The following is a 15,649-nucleotide window of genomic DNA, read 5'->3' on the forward strand; positions in this document are numbered from 1 at the left end:
TACTGTAACCTAATCTAACCTACCCTAACCTAAATTATTTTCATCAGCCTATCTAACCTAATTTGACCTAACGTAACCTATCCTATCGTAGCATAACCTGTCTGTTTCCTTCATGTTAACAACTGTTGCAGATTTCTTGTCTTTGGTTCTTTGTTCTTTGCACTAAACACCCTACCTAAGCTGACTTTACCCAGCGAGACCTATCTGAACCAGAATGGGGACATAATAACAGTGTCTCATTTAATGCTAGAAAAACCCAATGCATACAGCTTACTAGTAGTCAGATATTGCCTGATTCCTATATTACCTACAGTGCTACTAATATTCCTATCTCTAAATGTCTTGAAATTCTCGGTGTTCCACGTAATAATACCCTGTGTGTGTGTGTGTGTGTGTGTGTGTGTGTGTGTGTGTGTGTGTGTGTGTGTGTGTGTGTGTGTGTGTGTGTGTGTGTGTGTGTGTGTTTTTATGTGTCCGACTCTGGGCATAGGCTTCACAGCTTGCTATCAAGACCCAGCAGTCCTCCTACATACCATACACCTCTACATGTCACCACTTCGGCGCTAACACCCACCGTCCATATTGAATACATGCTAGGGCTGTCTCATACAGGACTGGTGTATTGGTATTAGCGGGGGTATTTTGACGACATGTCGGCGGGTCTTCTGGTAGATCAGTAAAGCCTGATTTAATGAAATTCAAATCCTTAAACTGTTCCCTGCCCCAGCTGGGATTCGAACCTGGGTCCGGTGGGACTTCAGGCCACCTCTCTACCGATTGAGCCACTTGCTAAAACCATTTCAAAGCAGCTTGGATTATTGTATAGAATCCGCAACTGCTTCATGGACTAGCAATTAACAATAATTTACAACAGTAATGTGCATTCTCAGCTGGATTATTGCTCACCCTTGTAGAGTGGATGTGGAGAGGTTGCAGTAAAACAACTGGACAGAATTCAGAACAAAGCTGTAGGAATATAATTAATAACCCTGCAATTACAAACGAACTATACCTCCCCTACAAGTAAGAAGGAATGTTGCCTCCCTTGCATTATTTTAAAGATACTTTTATGGCAAACGCTCAGACGAAGTTGCGTCCATGGTGCCACCTCTCCACGCCTTCCTCATGTTACAGGGGCATCTGGTAGTGCTCATGACTGGAATGCCACACTGCCATATTGCAGACCTTCTGCCTATCAGAATCCTGTTATTCCCTGAACTGCATCTCTTTAGAACTCGCATCCCCAGAATAGTTTCCCCCCAAACTTCAACCTCGAGAATTCCAAGTCCAACTGTTGCAGATTTTTATGAATGGAGGACACCTACAATGGGGTTTATGAATTATTTAATGTTTTTTGTTTTTCCTTCTTCTGTTCATCTTCTGTGAAAAAAACTAAGTCAGTTTAATTTAACCAAGCCTAACTTATTATATTCTAACCTAACCACACCGACCCGACCCGAACCTTCATCACGTGTACATTCATCTCGGAACAAAGCCTGAGGAAAGTCCGGAAATTGATGGTGCAATATTCTCAGCGCGAGCAGATGGTATGTGTAGAAGTTTTAGGAGTTTTTGAAACGCCAAACATGCACGGTAGTCAGTGTTTTTGTAATATATTTGGCATTTCATTTGTAGGGGAGTTGGCGTTGGCTCTGTGTCCCTTAGATCGGAGCGATAGTCTTTCCATCTTAATCTTGCCATCTTCTGACGATTTTGTTCAGCTTTGGACAGACTTTTCGGACCGGAAGGGTTAGGTGTAGCACTATCTAATCCCGTCAGTGCGAGAGGCCTTACCTAACTGAATACAGTCACTTAAGAACAGCAAGAATGTACTAACAATACAGTGGTGTGATTACACAAGCTGGGGGACAGGGGCTGTAGCTAAAACAAAAGGAGAGCGGGAACCACAGCCCGTGCAGGTTATTGAGAGAGAGAGAGAGAGAGAGAGAGAGAGAGAGAGAGAGAGAGGAGGAGGAGGAGGCAGAGGAAGAGGAAGAACTGCTTGACCCACCTGACCTTCCATCAACAGGGGAACCAAGGTAAGGGGAAGGGGAAAACAAAGGAGCGATAACGAGCAAGGGCCAAAGGCGAGAATTACTTACAAATACAGTATATGATCAACTTCCTCTCGTAACTCTGATCTGTTTTTTGCTGGAATATCGTGGTTGGAAGCTGGAGAAATTTCCAATATCTCCATTTCCTCCTAAGAGATTCAAATTTTAGTTAGACGAGAAATATCATACTTTATTTTCCCAGGAAGGACAAGATATATGAGAACAGAAGCTTCCCGTGTCTCTTGTTCTTCCTGCATATCAAACTCAAAGGAAGGGTTGCTCGAAAAAATTCGAGTATCCAACCCTAGATTCACAAACAAACACAGGATTAACTCAGTATCCTAACCCATATCCACTTTTTGCAGGAAGATCAAGGTACATGGAATCGTATCCCTCCTCTCCCTGTCCCGCCAGTTTATAGAGACTTAGTGAAATGAAGGAGGTGAATATAGATGTCTACCCTAAGGTAACCTAATTTTTCCTCCAGCAGCAGAAATCATTCATTCATTCATTGCCAGACGCCATGTATCCCAAACGGGGTGGCCAAGGGCTTAGAGTTAATTGTTTTACAGGAAGGGGCACTAATCCTCCACCAACCCCACTTGACACGTAGGGAGAAATAAAGCATAATATTACCGTGCATTTGGAACCTAAAGAGTTATATTCCACCCTCATTAAAACAGGCTTCCTCTAGGATGAATAACATTGTCTTTCAGTGGCAAGAATATCCTAGAACACCATAAAACTGTCCCCAGACAATTTTGATGAAGAGAAACTTCCCACTGCCATTTCCTACATGATGTCAAGCAATAAAGGGACCTTGAGGTCATAGTCATTGATCTTGTGCATGTCACCTTAGGTCATCACAGTCTATAAGTCAACCAAGTTTGGTGGCTCTAGCTTCAATCCTTCATGGAAAATTAGGTGACATCTGAAATATTTGAAAAGCCCTTTATTTTTTTTTTATTATTTTTTTTTTTTACCCCAGGCGATCTCAGAGAATAATCAACCGACTTGAACCATACTCTTCTCTCCACTGCGTCCGCCTTAAGGCTATACTGTAGTAAAAGTTCAGCTTCCTAGCTTAAACGGTTCTTGAGATGACGTGGCTGACTTAGTTTTCTGTGTTTCCAATAATATCCGGAGATCCGATTGGCGGATTAACATCATATTTGACCAAAAGAAACGGGCAGGTGTCCGACTAAGTTGACCACATTTGAAGGCTCTAGGGCCTAGGCCAAGTAGCCATTGAAATATCACTTTTTAAATAAGTAAGAATAATAATAATATTGACAAGAATAATAAAACGATGTGGAAAGTTTTAATAAATTGACAAGAATAATAAATTTTCCCACAAGGATGTGAGAAGTTTTGAATAAAACATCTGGACTTGGCAAACACCATGAACTCTTTCAGTTCGGTGACGTGTTCTTTTTAACTAGGTGCCCTTTGGCAGCCATGATGATGACTTTGACCCCGAGTGCTCAGTTTCGTACTCGTCCAAGATTTTGGCCATATCTTGATACCCTGAAAGTTTCATGTTGATATCTCAGTCCGTGCATTAAATATCTAGTTTACCTACACAAACAAAGCCACCCAGCCAGCCTCACAACTGAAAATTTACCACTTCGCTTGCTTCGCAACGCGGATGGTAATAAATCGCTTAGGAAGATCAGCAAGGGAGCTTCCATAACTGATGAGAACACGGACCAAAGCTTGCAGGGAATATCCTCAGCCTGCAGTCCACTGGGTTCACATTAACATGAGCTCCGGGTTTCTCTTACTGCTGCTACCATTACTGCAATACTACTATTACTGCACACCTTGCACCACTACCACCACACCACCACAACCACTACTATTACTACTGCTACTACTATTACTACTACATCGACTGTTACCAGTTCCGCCACCACCACCACCACCACACTACTACTACTACTGCTGCTACTACTACTACTTGCAGAACAAAGTCGACTAGTGATATACTCAGTTCACTCTAACGTGACCTAAAAGCGACATTATTTGATCTTGAAAGCTTAGTTGTAACAATAGAGGAACACTAGAATATGATACTAGTCACGAAGAGGTGCAGTGGAGAGGGTGTAGAGCCGTAGTATTGTTTTTCTACCACTGAGCTACAACTAGTTCCAAGACTATAACGCGATACTAGTCACGAAGAAGTTTTTTTTTTGTTTTTTTTATGCGAGGAAGAAGGAACCAAAGGCCATGAGCCCGCAGTAACAGTTCCCTCCAAGAGAAAAACAAAATACAATAGAGAGCCAAATTCAAGATCCGATCATTTTGAGATGCCTGGACACACTGCGTTTGAAAGACTGGAGATCATAGGCAGGAGGAAATACAGACAGAGGGAGACAGTTCCAGAGCTGACCTGTTGCATGAATGAAAGACTGGGAGTAACGGTTAACTCTTGCATTAGAGAGTTGGACAGAAAAGGGATGAGAGTTTGCTGCCAGACGGGTGCTACGCGCCCGTCGTAGAGGTGGAGGAATGCAAGCAGACAGTTCAGAGGAGCAGTGACCATTAAAGTAGCGATAGAAAAGAGATAAAGATGCAACAGTGCGGCGAAGAGACAGAGGTTGAAGGGAGTGAGTAAGAGGAGGAGAGTTAATGAGACGAAAAGCCTTTGACTCCACCCTATTGAGAAGAGCTGTATGTGGGGAGCCTCCCCACACATGAGAGTTGTACTCCACACAGGGGCGGATAAAACCCCTGTATAGAGTCAACAATTGTGCAGGGGTAAAGAAAGAGCGGAGTCGGCTTAGCACACCCAATCTCTTGGAAGCAGATTTTACAAGAGATGTAATATGATCTTTCCAAGATAAGTCCCGAGTAAATGAAACCCCAAGCATGTTCAAAGGATGATGCAGGATTAATCTGAATATTATTAAACATTAGTGGGTATACCTGTGGAAGATTTTGTCGGGTTGATAGGTGTAAGAACTGAGTCTTAGAAGTATTAAAGACAACCATATTATTTTTACCCCAGTCAGAGATATGAGCCAAGTCAGACATTAGGTGTGCCATAGCCTCATCCCTTGTTTCTTGAAGTAACTGTTGAGATGGGCGTTGCGGGAACCGAATGGAAAGGTGAAGGGTGGAGTCATCAGCGTATGAGTGGATAGGGTTAGATGTACAGCTTAGAAGATCATTGATGAGTAAAAGGAAGAGAGTTGGTGATAGGACAGAGCCCTGAGGAACACCACTGTTGATAGATCTAGGAGAAGAACGATGGCCGTCTACGACAGCAGCTATAGAACGACCAGAAAGGAAGCTAGCGATGAAGGTACAGATAGAAGGATAGAAACCGTAGGAGGGCAGTTTGGAAATTAAAGATTTATGCCAGACTCGATCGAAAGCCTTTGAGATGTCAAGTGCAATGGCAAAGCTTTCACCAAAGTCCCGAAAGGAGGATGACCAGGAGTCTGAAAGGTAGGTGAGAAGATCGCCAGTGGAGCGTCCCTGACGGAACCCATACTGACGATCGGAAAGAAGGTTGTGATAGGAAAGATGCCTTAAATTTTTTTTATTAAGAATTGACTCGAAAACTTTTGAAATACAGGACGTTAAAGCAATTGGACGATAGTTGGAGGGTTGGGAGTGGTCACCCTTCTTTGGGACTGGCTGAATGAGAGCAAACTTCCAGCCTGAAGGAAAGGTACAAGTTGACAGACAAAGGCGAAATAGTTTGCCTAGGCAGGGTGTAAGCACAGAAGCACAGTTTTTGAGAACAACAGGAGGGACCCCATCAGGCCCATATGCCTTGTTAGTACTGAGGCCAGTAATGGCAGAAAATACATCAACTGAAGAAATTTTAATGTCAGCCATGAGGAAGTCAGAGGGGGGAAGTGATGGAGGAACAGCACCGGAATCGTCTAAGGTGGAATTGGAGGAGAAAGTCTGTGCGAAGAGATCTGCTTTATCAGTAGAAGAAATAGCTACAGAACCATCAGAGTAGAAAAGAGGAGGGAAGGATGATGAGGTAAAGTTGTTAGAAAGATTTTTGGCAAGGTGCCAGAAGGAGCGGGAAGAATTCAAGTTGGAGAGTTGAGAGCATTTAGTATGGATGAAATTATTTTTAGTAGAGCGAAGAACAGACTTAGCACGATTCCGGGCAGAAACGTAAAGATTATGTGATTCAGGGGTGGGTTGGCTCCGGTACCTTTTGTAGGCCTTCTCCTTGTTGCGGACAGCATTAGAACAAGCGTGATTAAACCAAGGCTTTCTTGCGTTAGTCAAAGGATATGAGAAAGGGAATGTATGCTTCCATGCCCGAGAGAATAACCTCCGTAATGCGCAAGGCACACTCAGATGGCTCACGGCCATGGAAGCAATAATCATTCCAGGGAAAATCAAAGAAGTACTGCCTGAGGGCCTCCCAGTCCGCAGCTCCAAAATGCCAGAGACGACGTTTCCCTGGAGGGTCCGCAGGCCGTACTGGAGCGATAGGACAGGTTAAGGTAATAAGGTTGTGATCGGAGGAGCCCGACGGAGAGAAAAGATTAACAGAGTAAGCAGAAGGATTAGTTGTGAGGAAGAGGTCAAGTATGTTGGAGCTCTCTCCAAGGCGGTCAGGGATACGGGTAGGGTGCTGTACAAGCTGCTCTAGGTCATTAAGGATAGAAAAGATGTAGGCTTGTTCACCAGGTGGATCCGTGAAAGGAGAGGAGAGCCAAAGGTGGTGGTGAACATTGAAATGTCCAAGAATGGAGATTTCAGAGAAAGGAGAAATGGACAGAATGTGTTCCATCGTAGAAGTAAGATAGTCGAAGAATTTTTGATAGTCAGTAGAATTAGGGGATAAGTAAACAGCACAGATATATTTAGTCAGAGAATGACAGGAAAGCCGAAGCCAGAGAGTGGAGAATTCAGAAGAATCAAGTTCAGGAACACGAGAGCAAGATAAGTCGTTGCGTATGTATACACAACAGCCACCTTTGGCTTTGAAATGAGAATAGAGAAAGTAGGAGGATACAGAAAAGGGTTTGCTGTCAGTTGCCTCGGACAGCTGAGTCTGAAAAGGGTGTGGAATATTGCCCTTTTCTGCAACTAAGCTACCTGAAATAAGCAGTAAAAGGACGAAAATCTGGGCCATGTTAGTGTGAGAGAACATTAGCATTAGCGAAAAAAGTAATCGGACTGAAGGGGTTAAACTGGCAAAAATAATTCAGTTATTTGTGGATAATTTCAGGGCATAACTTCAACGAATGGCTCTGTTTGCTGAAAATGCATTCCTGGATTCGCCATAAGATTATTTTCCGTGAATCATGTGTGAGAGAGAGAGAGAGAGAGTAGATGTGTGTGTGTGTGTGTGTGTGTGTGTGTGTGTGTGTGTGTGTGTGTGTGTGTAGGGGTAGACACTTTTTTTTGCGTTGATTTGTGGCAATAACAAAAAAAAAGTTGATTGGGTCACGTCAGTTATTTCTCCCATGCATAATTAATTGATTTTTTTTTTTTAATGTAATGATGCCAGATATATTTTGAGACATTTAGGAATAGGGGAAAAATAGGTTATAATAAACTGTCGTTAATCAGACTTTACCTGAACGTTTACCTGTCCTCCTCCAAGCTGGGTATCATTATCTGGAGACAGGAAGTAGATAACGAGACAGGAAGTAAATAACGAGACAGGAAGTAGATGAAGTAGATAACGAGGTGGATAACGATACAGGAAGTGAATAACAAGAGAGGGAGTAGATAACAAAGTAATTAACGAGACAGGAAGTGGGTAACGAGACAGGAAGCAGTTAACGACTTAGACAACGAAAGAAAGCGTCATCGTAACAAACAATTTCATGTTCAAAACAGCTAAGAAAGGTGGAAATAATAGTAATCTCTCTCTCTCTCTCTCTCTCTCTCTCTCTGTCTTTACTATAACTTGGCCTAAAATTGCCGTCTCTCCATCTTGAATGCTGAGTTGTAACAATTGAGTAACACTGCTGGAGGGTCCTAGTCACGAAGAAGTCCTGTGGCAAGGATGTAGCAGCACTGTCTTTCTCTGCCACTGACTGACGTGAATTAAGCATCCAAAGGAAAAAATATCCTGGCCAAGTTAAAGTGAAAGGACTGCAGCGTGTAGGATAAAGGAGGTCAAGGCTTTATGCTAAAACAGGTCATTACGTGAAGTTAAGGAAGTTGTAACGAGGACACCGCTCACAGTTAGGCCCTTCTCCTACGTACACCACACCCTTGTCTTGAGCATAACTGAGCCTAGGTGTGGAGTTTAGCACTATCATCATTATCATCATCATTATCTGTACCTTGATCGGTATATTTACCTTCAATAGAATTACTTTTATCATCACTATCTTGTATCATATAAATCATCATCATCATAACCGTCATGTTCATCGTCATCATCATCATCATCATTGTTACATTCACTATCATCATCTTTATAGTTATCATCATCATCAGCATCGTCATAATCATCATTGTCATTGTTCCATTTATCATCATCATCATCATCAACTTTATCGTTGCCTTTACCTCCATCATCATCTTCATTAACATTTTTCAGTATTTCAGCACTTAATGAAAAGTTTTGAGAGAGAGAGAGAGAGAGAGAGAGAGAGAGAGAGAGAGAGAGAGAGAGAGAGCAGAATCTCGTCTTACCGCTCTGTCGTTCAGGTGTAGAACTATGCAGGGAAGACGAGCGTTTTGACCCACCATCACTACTGTGTTGTTCTCTGTCTCGCCAAACTCTGGTCTCTGTGTTGCTCTCTCTCGCCATCTCATTTCGCCTGCACCTCCACCTCCTGGGGAGAGAGAGAGAGAGAGAGAGAATACTGCATTAATTTACTTCTGGTAGGATCATGCGGTTTTCGCAGTCAGTATTAAAAAATTATATTAATGACAATAATTCAGACCAGACCTCCTTTTCCGCCTTGAAGTGGGGAAAGTGGTCTGGGTTGGATAATTACCTGCGGGCCAGCCGTGTTTACCCTCAGTTAAGTTTGGAAATGAGCGACCTTGCCCGACCGACACGCTAAGCAGAAGCTAATAACTTCACTGTGTGAAGCAGAGTTGAAATTCTTCCTGCATGTGGTACATTCATTCAACAAATTTAGTTATCAACAAAAAACTCACCCATAAAGGCGTAGGAACCCCTTGGAATCTCGAGTTTTCCAAGGGAGTGTCCAGCTTAAATTGGTGACCGCCTCAGTTACGAAATCAAAATGAAAACGACTTTCCGTCGTAACGCTGTGTTTTTTGGCATCAACTCTAGCCGTTTGATGTCGGAGATAATACAGTATAATTTTATATTAGAGGAAAATTGTGGTAACATGGCGCACGCTCGCTCGTCACGTGCTCACAAAGCGCACTTTACTGGTAATAATGATAATCATCATCATCATCATCATCATCATCATCATGGTAATAATAGTAATAATTTCCGTAACTGCATGAAATGTCGGTACATAATTATTTTACATAATTATATCAATGGAAATAATTTAAATATATAATACAAAATAGAAAGACATAATACAACACTGTATGTCAAGTATGAATATTAATGATAAGATTCGTTTCTCAAGAAATTCCTTGTCTTAATAGATGGAATTATAGGAGATGCAGGGTAAGGCAATGGATGCTGGAGCGGCCTAATGAGAGAGGGCAGCGTTTTGAAACTTCCTGTTCTGTTGTTTGCAGATAATACTTTATTGTTAAGCGAAGACGAAGGGGAACTGCAAGGCTTGGTAAATGAGTCTGGGAGATTGTGTAAGAAACGGATTCTAAAGTTGAAAGTAGGGAAGAGTAAAGTTGTGGACCTTAAGAGAAATGAAAGTCACTGAATGCACAGTGAGGTTGGATGGTGAGGAATTGGAGCAGGTGAGTGCATTTAAGTACTTGGGTTGCGTAATGAGTGAAGATGGAAGTCTGGAGAATGAAGTGCTTGAAAGGGTACAGCAGGGAAGAAAGGTTGCTGGTTCGTTGAAAGCAATGATAAGATATGGAAAGTGAGCACGGAAGTAAAAAAGTCGCTGCGTGACAGTATTGTGAGACCAACTGTAACGTATGGAAGCGAAGCTTAGACCAAGTTGGAAGGACACAAGTCAAGAGTGAGAGCAGTGGAAAATAAGTTAACTGGGAGGAGCATGTGGAGTTGCATGGATAGATAGTTTGACAAATGAAGAAGTGAAGGAGCGTTATGGTGTGGATGTGGATGTGACAGAAAGTGTCAGGAGAAATACACTGGTGTGGTTTGGCCATGTGGAGAGGATGGAGGGTGAGAGAGTAGCTAGGAGAGTATATGTACGCTAAATGAGATGGAGGGTGGAGAGGGAGGGAGAGACTGAGGATGAGATGGAAGGATGGAGTAGAGAGGCATATGAGAGAGAGGGGCATAAGCTGGGGGGAAGGCAGCGAAATGGCAGGGAACAGGGCGACATGGAGGCGATTTATCTGTGGCCACCTCTCACGAGATTAAGGCGTCTGGCTATAGATAGATAATCTTAAAGGACTAAAGAGATGATACTCTTTTATCACAAGATTGTACCTAATTTCGGTGAAGTGAATCATTATGATCTATTGATATGTATCCTATTCGTGTTCCTACTGAGCAAAAACAGAGCATAATAATCACTAACATGTACAGCATATCATTTACAGGAGGTTATTCACTTCTTTATATACTCATGAAGTTAGTAACATCAAAAGAAAATTTCCCTATTATATTGATCCAATATTTTTATGTAATGAGCAGCATGATTTCCGCTTTCCTCCATAACCTTTAGCAACTTCTATTGCAAAATTTTGCGGCTTTTCCATCTGAAAGGTTAAGAAATCTTCCACGAGATTCACCAGCCTGTCATAAAAATACTTCACTGGTACCATCACACTAAGCCTAAATGAGATAAGCTTAGTGTGTATCCGGTATGAGTTGAGGTTATCAGCACCCAGGTGGCGGTAGGTGAAGATGTGTGTAGTCATTTATTGCACGTAGGAGGACTACTGGGCGTCAAGCAATGGCATATGTACTGTAGTCTATTCTTGGTAACATATACATTCAGCTGCCAATATACATCTTTTTCATTTTCTCATTTCTTCACTCTACAGTATGTATGTCAACTCATTCTCCTTTTATGCTCCCCTGAGCTTCACTTTATGTCAGCGGTTCCCAACCTGGGAGCCATGGCCCCCAAGGGGGCCATGGGACATTGACTGGGGGGCCATGGGCCTTATTGGTATATAATATAAGATATTATAAGGTATTTGGTCTGGGTAAAACCTGACAGAAATCAAGTATGAAATATACCTTACTGTGCTAGTTTAGCCTTAAGTATATTGGGGTAATTACCGTTTTCTGCACAATATCAAATATTAAAAATTTATAAATATACGATCTGAGTTATATAGGGGCCATGGAGCTTCTTATAATTTACTCGGGGGGCCACAGGACCAAAAAGGTTGGGAACCACTGCTTTATGTAAAACAATCATCGACTCATACATTCCTCCACCCATCCTGTCGCAACTATTATGTCACTCTACTGTTTTTACTGTAACTTGGCCCATATTTTCGTCCTCTTGCAACTTATTTCACATGGCTCAGGAGCAGAACAAGACAATGGTGTGCCTCTACATCATTTCCATAACACTTCTTCATTGCTGTCACAAGATATGACTTTTAATCTGTTGTTACATCTCATCATTCAAAATGGAGAGATGGTAATTTTAGGCCAAGGTACGGTAAGAAAGGTATAGCACATCCACATATCCTTCTCCCAAAAAGCACATTATCAATTACACTTCCATTGTATCCTATGCTACTTACTACTTATCATGCATATTTACTATCTATCTATCTATCTATAGCCCGACGCCCTAATCCCGCAAAGGGTGGCCGCAGACAAAACGCCCCCAAGTCACTCTGTCACCCACCATTTGACTCCCCTCTCCCCAACTCACCCCCCCCTCCCTCATATACCTCTCAACTCCATCCCTCCACCTCATCCTCGGTCTACCCCTCCCTCTCCCTCCCTCCACCTCACCTACATACACCCTCTTAGTCAGTCTTTCATTCTCCATTCTCTCCACATGTCCAAACCACCTCAGTGTATTTCTCCTAATCTTTTCAACCACATCCACATCTACCCCACAACGTTCCTTCACTTCTTCATTCGTCAACCTGTCCCTCCACGTCACTCCACATGCTCCTCTCAGGTAACTCATTTCCACTGCTCTTACTCTTGACTTGTTCCCCTCTTGCAAGGTCCACGCCTCGCTTCCATACGTCAGGGTAGGGATCACAATACCATCATGCAGCGACTTCTTAACTTCCATACTCACCTCCCTATTTCTCATCACTGCTTTCAGTGTACCAACAACCTTTCTTCCCTGCTGTACCCTTTCACGTACTTCATCCCCCAAAGTTCCATCCTTACTCATCACACTACCCAAGTACTTGAATGCACTCACATTCTCCATATCCTCACCATCCAACCTCACTGCACACTCTGTGACTTCATTCCTCTCAAACACCATAACTTTACTTTTGTTTACATTAACTTTCAGCTTCCTCCTCCTACACACTGTCCCAAATTCATTCACCAAACCTTGCAACTCCCATTCATCTTCACTCAACAATACTGTATCATCAGCAAACAGCAACACCGGAAGCTTCCAAATCTCACCCTCATTCATTAGGGCCACCCCCACATCCACTGCCCTACCTTGCACCTCCTTTACAACCCCATCCATATATATATTAAACAGCCATGGAGACATCACACACCCCTGTTTCAGTCCCACACTGAGATCAAAGAACTCACTCAGCTCACCATCCACTCGCACTGTAGCCTTAGCTCCCTCGTACATACTCTTCACAGCACTCAACAATTTCCCCTCCACTCCATAAAATCTTAATACCTTCCACATACCTTGCCTATCTATTCTGTCATAAGCTTTCTCCAAGTCCATGAAGGCAGCATACACTTTCCTTCCCTTCTCTAGATACTTCTCCACTAAACATCTTAGAACAAATATCTGATCTACACACCCTTTTCCCTTCTTAAATCCCCCTTGTTCTTCTCCAACTAGCTCCTCTGTCATATGCCTAACCCTGTCAATGAGTATTCTACCATATATTTTACCAGTCACACTAAGAAGGCAAATACCCCTATGGTTACCACATACTTCTCTCTCCCCTTTTCCTTTGTACAGAGGAACAATTATACCTGATTTCCAGTCCTCTGGAACCCTTCCCTCTTCCCAAGCCAATCTACACAACTTCCATATCCACTCCACAACAATCTCACCCCCATACCTAAGCATTTCACCACACACTCCATCAATTCCTGGGGCCTTTCCCAGCTTAATCTTCTTCATCGCTTCCACTACTTCCGACCTACTGATCTCTTCCTCCCTCCTCTCATCTCTTCTTCTCCCAGCCATTCCCCAACCACTTATACTCACACTGCTCTCACTCTCTACATTCAACAAATCCTCAAAGTGCTCCTTCCATCTCCTCAATTTCTCTCTCTTCTCCACCAACAATCTATTATTCCTATCTTTCACTCCCCTACTATTTCCCCTTTCACACTGCCTTACTTTCTTTACCTCCTTCCAAAACAATTTCTTACTCTCCCTCCATTTCACACTCAGATTCCTCCCAAACTCTTCATCCACTTTCTTCTTACTCTCCTTCACCAGTCTCTTAACCTCCCTTCTCCTGCTCACATATACCTCTCTCTTCTCTCTCTCATCTTCTCCCCTACCTCTACTCGCCAACCATTCACCATATGCCTTCTTCTTTTGTTCCACAGCATATTTACACACTTAATATTATCATCATGAGTCTCACCATAGATGCCCAGTACATCATTTACTTTACCATGCCATATCTTTACTTGATACCTTCAGAGTTTTATTGTTTTATTTACATACTTATTTTTTGGAGGGGGAGGGTGTGAAGGACTTGCCCTTTTACAGGAGGGGGGCTTCCCTTATCTGAATATCGTCATCATTAGTAAACAAAATAAGGCCATGTGGAGAGGATGGAAAGTGAGAGGCTGGCTAGGAGAGTGTCTGTGAGTGAGGTGGACGGGGGGAGAGGCAAGGGGAGGCCAAGGATGAGATGGAGGGATGAAGTGGAGAGGTATATGAGGGAGGGGTGTGTGAGCTGGGAGAAGGGCAGTGAAATGGCCGGGGACAGGGCGACATGGAGGCGATTTGTTTGTTGCCACCTCTTGCGGGATTGAGGCGTCTGGCAATAAATAGAGATAGATAGATAGGATAATCGAGATTTTTCCCCATAAAAATAAAAACCCCGTGAGTCCAACAACGTCTTTTAATTAATTAATTTTTTTTGTATTATTATTATTTTCAGACTAGCGAGTCCTACCCAGCATTCGGAGAGATACCAGGTTGTGACGGGGTAGGAGACCAAATGAAACAGCGTCACTACAAATGGTCTTTCCAAAGCTTGAAAGAATCATGTGGATGTTGCATATATAAACTGAAAAGCACTTCACCGGACTCAAGGAATAAATGAATATTGAAGGGACCACTAGTAGACTGAATTTTCCAAGTGATTGTCGTATCTGAGAAGGATGTGAACGACAAATTTCCTCGGGGAGAGTGAACAAACTGACTGACTTGTAAGAGAGTCTATCACCACCTATGGCTGGTATTGTGCCGTGTATAAATGCGTCAGAATTTTTTAAAATCGTTTTTCTTTAGGTATAGGGTTCCGAATGTATTTTAGCTTGTTTTCAATCCTTCCAAGCCTCTGAATATCACTGGCTTGATTAACGAGGTCTAATTTTTTTGACACAGTTTCCAGATGATGTCAGTGAATTCCTGAGTACAGCAGCACGTTACAAATACGGTAATTTCCCAGCCATGCCGACAGAATAATTATTAGTTTTCGGTGTCATGAGAGTAGAACACTGGAGAGTTTAATTTCTCTTGGAAAATGAATGTAAACAGACCACTTAGCTATTATTTTTGCTTCAAGTGAGGTAAACAGACCACTCAGGCAGTGTGTTATTGACTCGCTGGCCGGTCAGCTACATCGGGGAGGCGCCAGTAACAGCTGGTGGCCGTTTGTTGACAGCAGTTCCCTCTTTCCTCCCCACCCCTCCCTCTACCCATCCCTTTACTGGCGTCCCTTTCATTTGCTTTTGCGTTTTGGATAGCGCATGTAAAAGTATTAGCTTGTTTCCATTCATTGATTGCCTTTTCTCCCATTTCCAGCCTTCCCTTTCTTCCTTATTTCGTCTGGTTCGCCTCTCATCTAGCCTTCACATGTCATCTTGATTAGGGAGGTGCCAGTAACAGCCTGTGTCCGCTTGTTGGTTGCTGTTCCTCGCACCTCCTCCCCCTCCACGTCTGTTCCCTCGACTTCATTTGCTCACTAATATGGGTACTACCTTTATTTTCCGTAGCTCAGTGGAAGAATAGGGCTATACTACGGCTCTAAATTCTTCTCATAGCTCTTCTTCATGACTAGTAGGGTAAAACGAGTATAGTTACGAAGATGCCGGCCCGATACACCAGGGTTAGTCAAGGTGCGAATTGCTAGTGCCACTCGACCGTGGTGTCCATCCACCCTTTGTTGGTTGTTGG

The 15,649-nt window shown here is 42.9% G+C and overlaps 1 protein-coding gene across 1 annotated transcript in view; it reads right to left on the reverse strand.

The window, feature by feature from the left end:
• Positions 1-8,813, reverse strand: part of LOC145409368 (zwei Ig domain protein zig-8-like) — a 66,090-nt gene extending 57,277 nt beyond the window's left edge. Inside the window, exon 1 of the mRNA XM_080279839.1 lies at positions 8,691-8,813. Coding sequence (XP_080135965.1) covers positions 8,691-8,813 — 123 coding nt within the window. The remainder of the gene's footprint in view (positions 1-8,690) is intronic.
• Between the last annotated feature and the right edge of the window lie 6,836 nt (positions 8,814-15,649).

The sequence above is a fragment of the Coenobita brevimanus genome, chromosome 80 (assembly GCF_032717465.1).
Source record: "Coenobita brevimanus isolate Jiangsu-jjx chromosome 80, ASM3271746v2, whole genome shotgun sequence".
NCBI classification, from domain to species: Eukaryota; Metazoa; Arthropoda; class Malacostraca; order Decapoda; family Coenobitidae; genus Coenobita; species Coenobita brevimanus.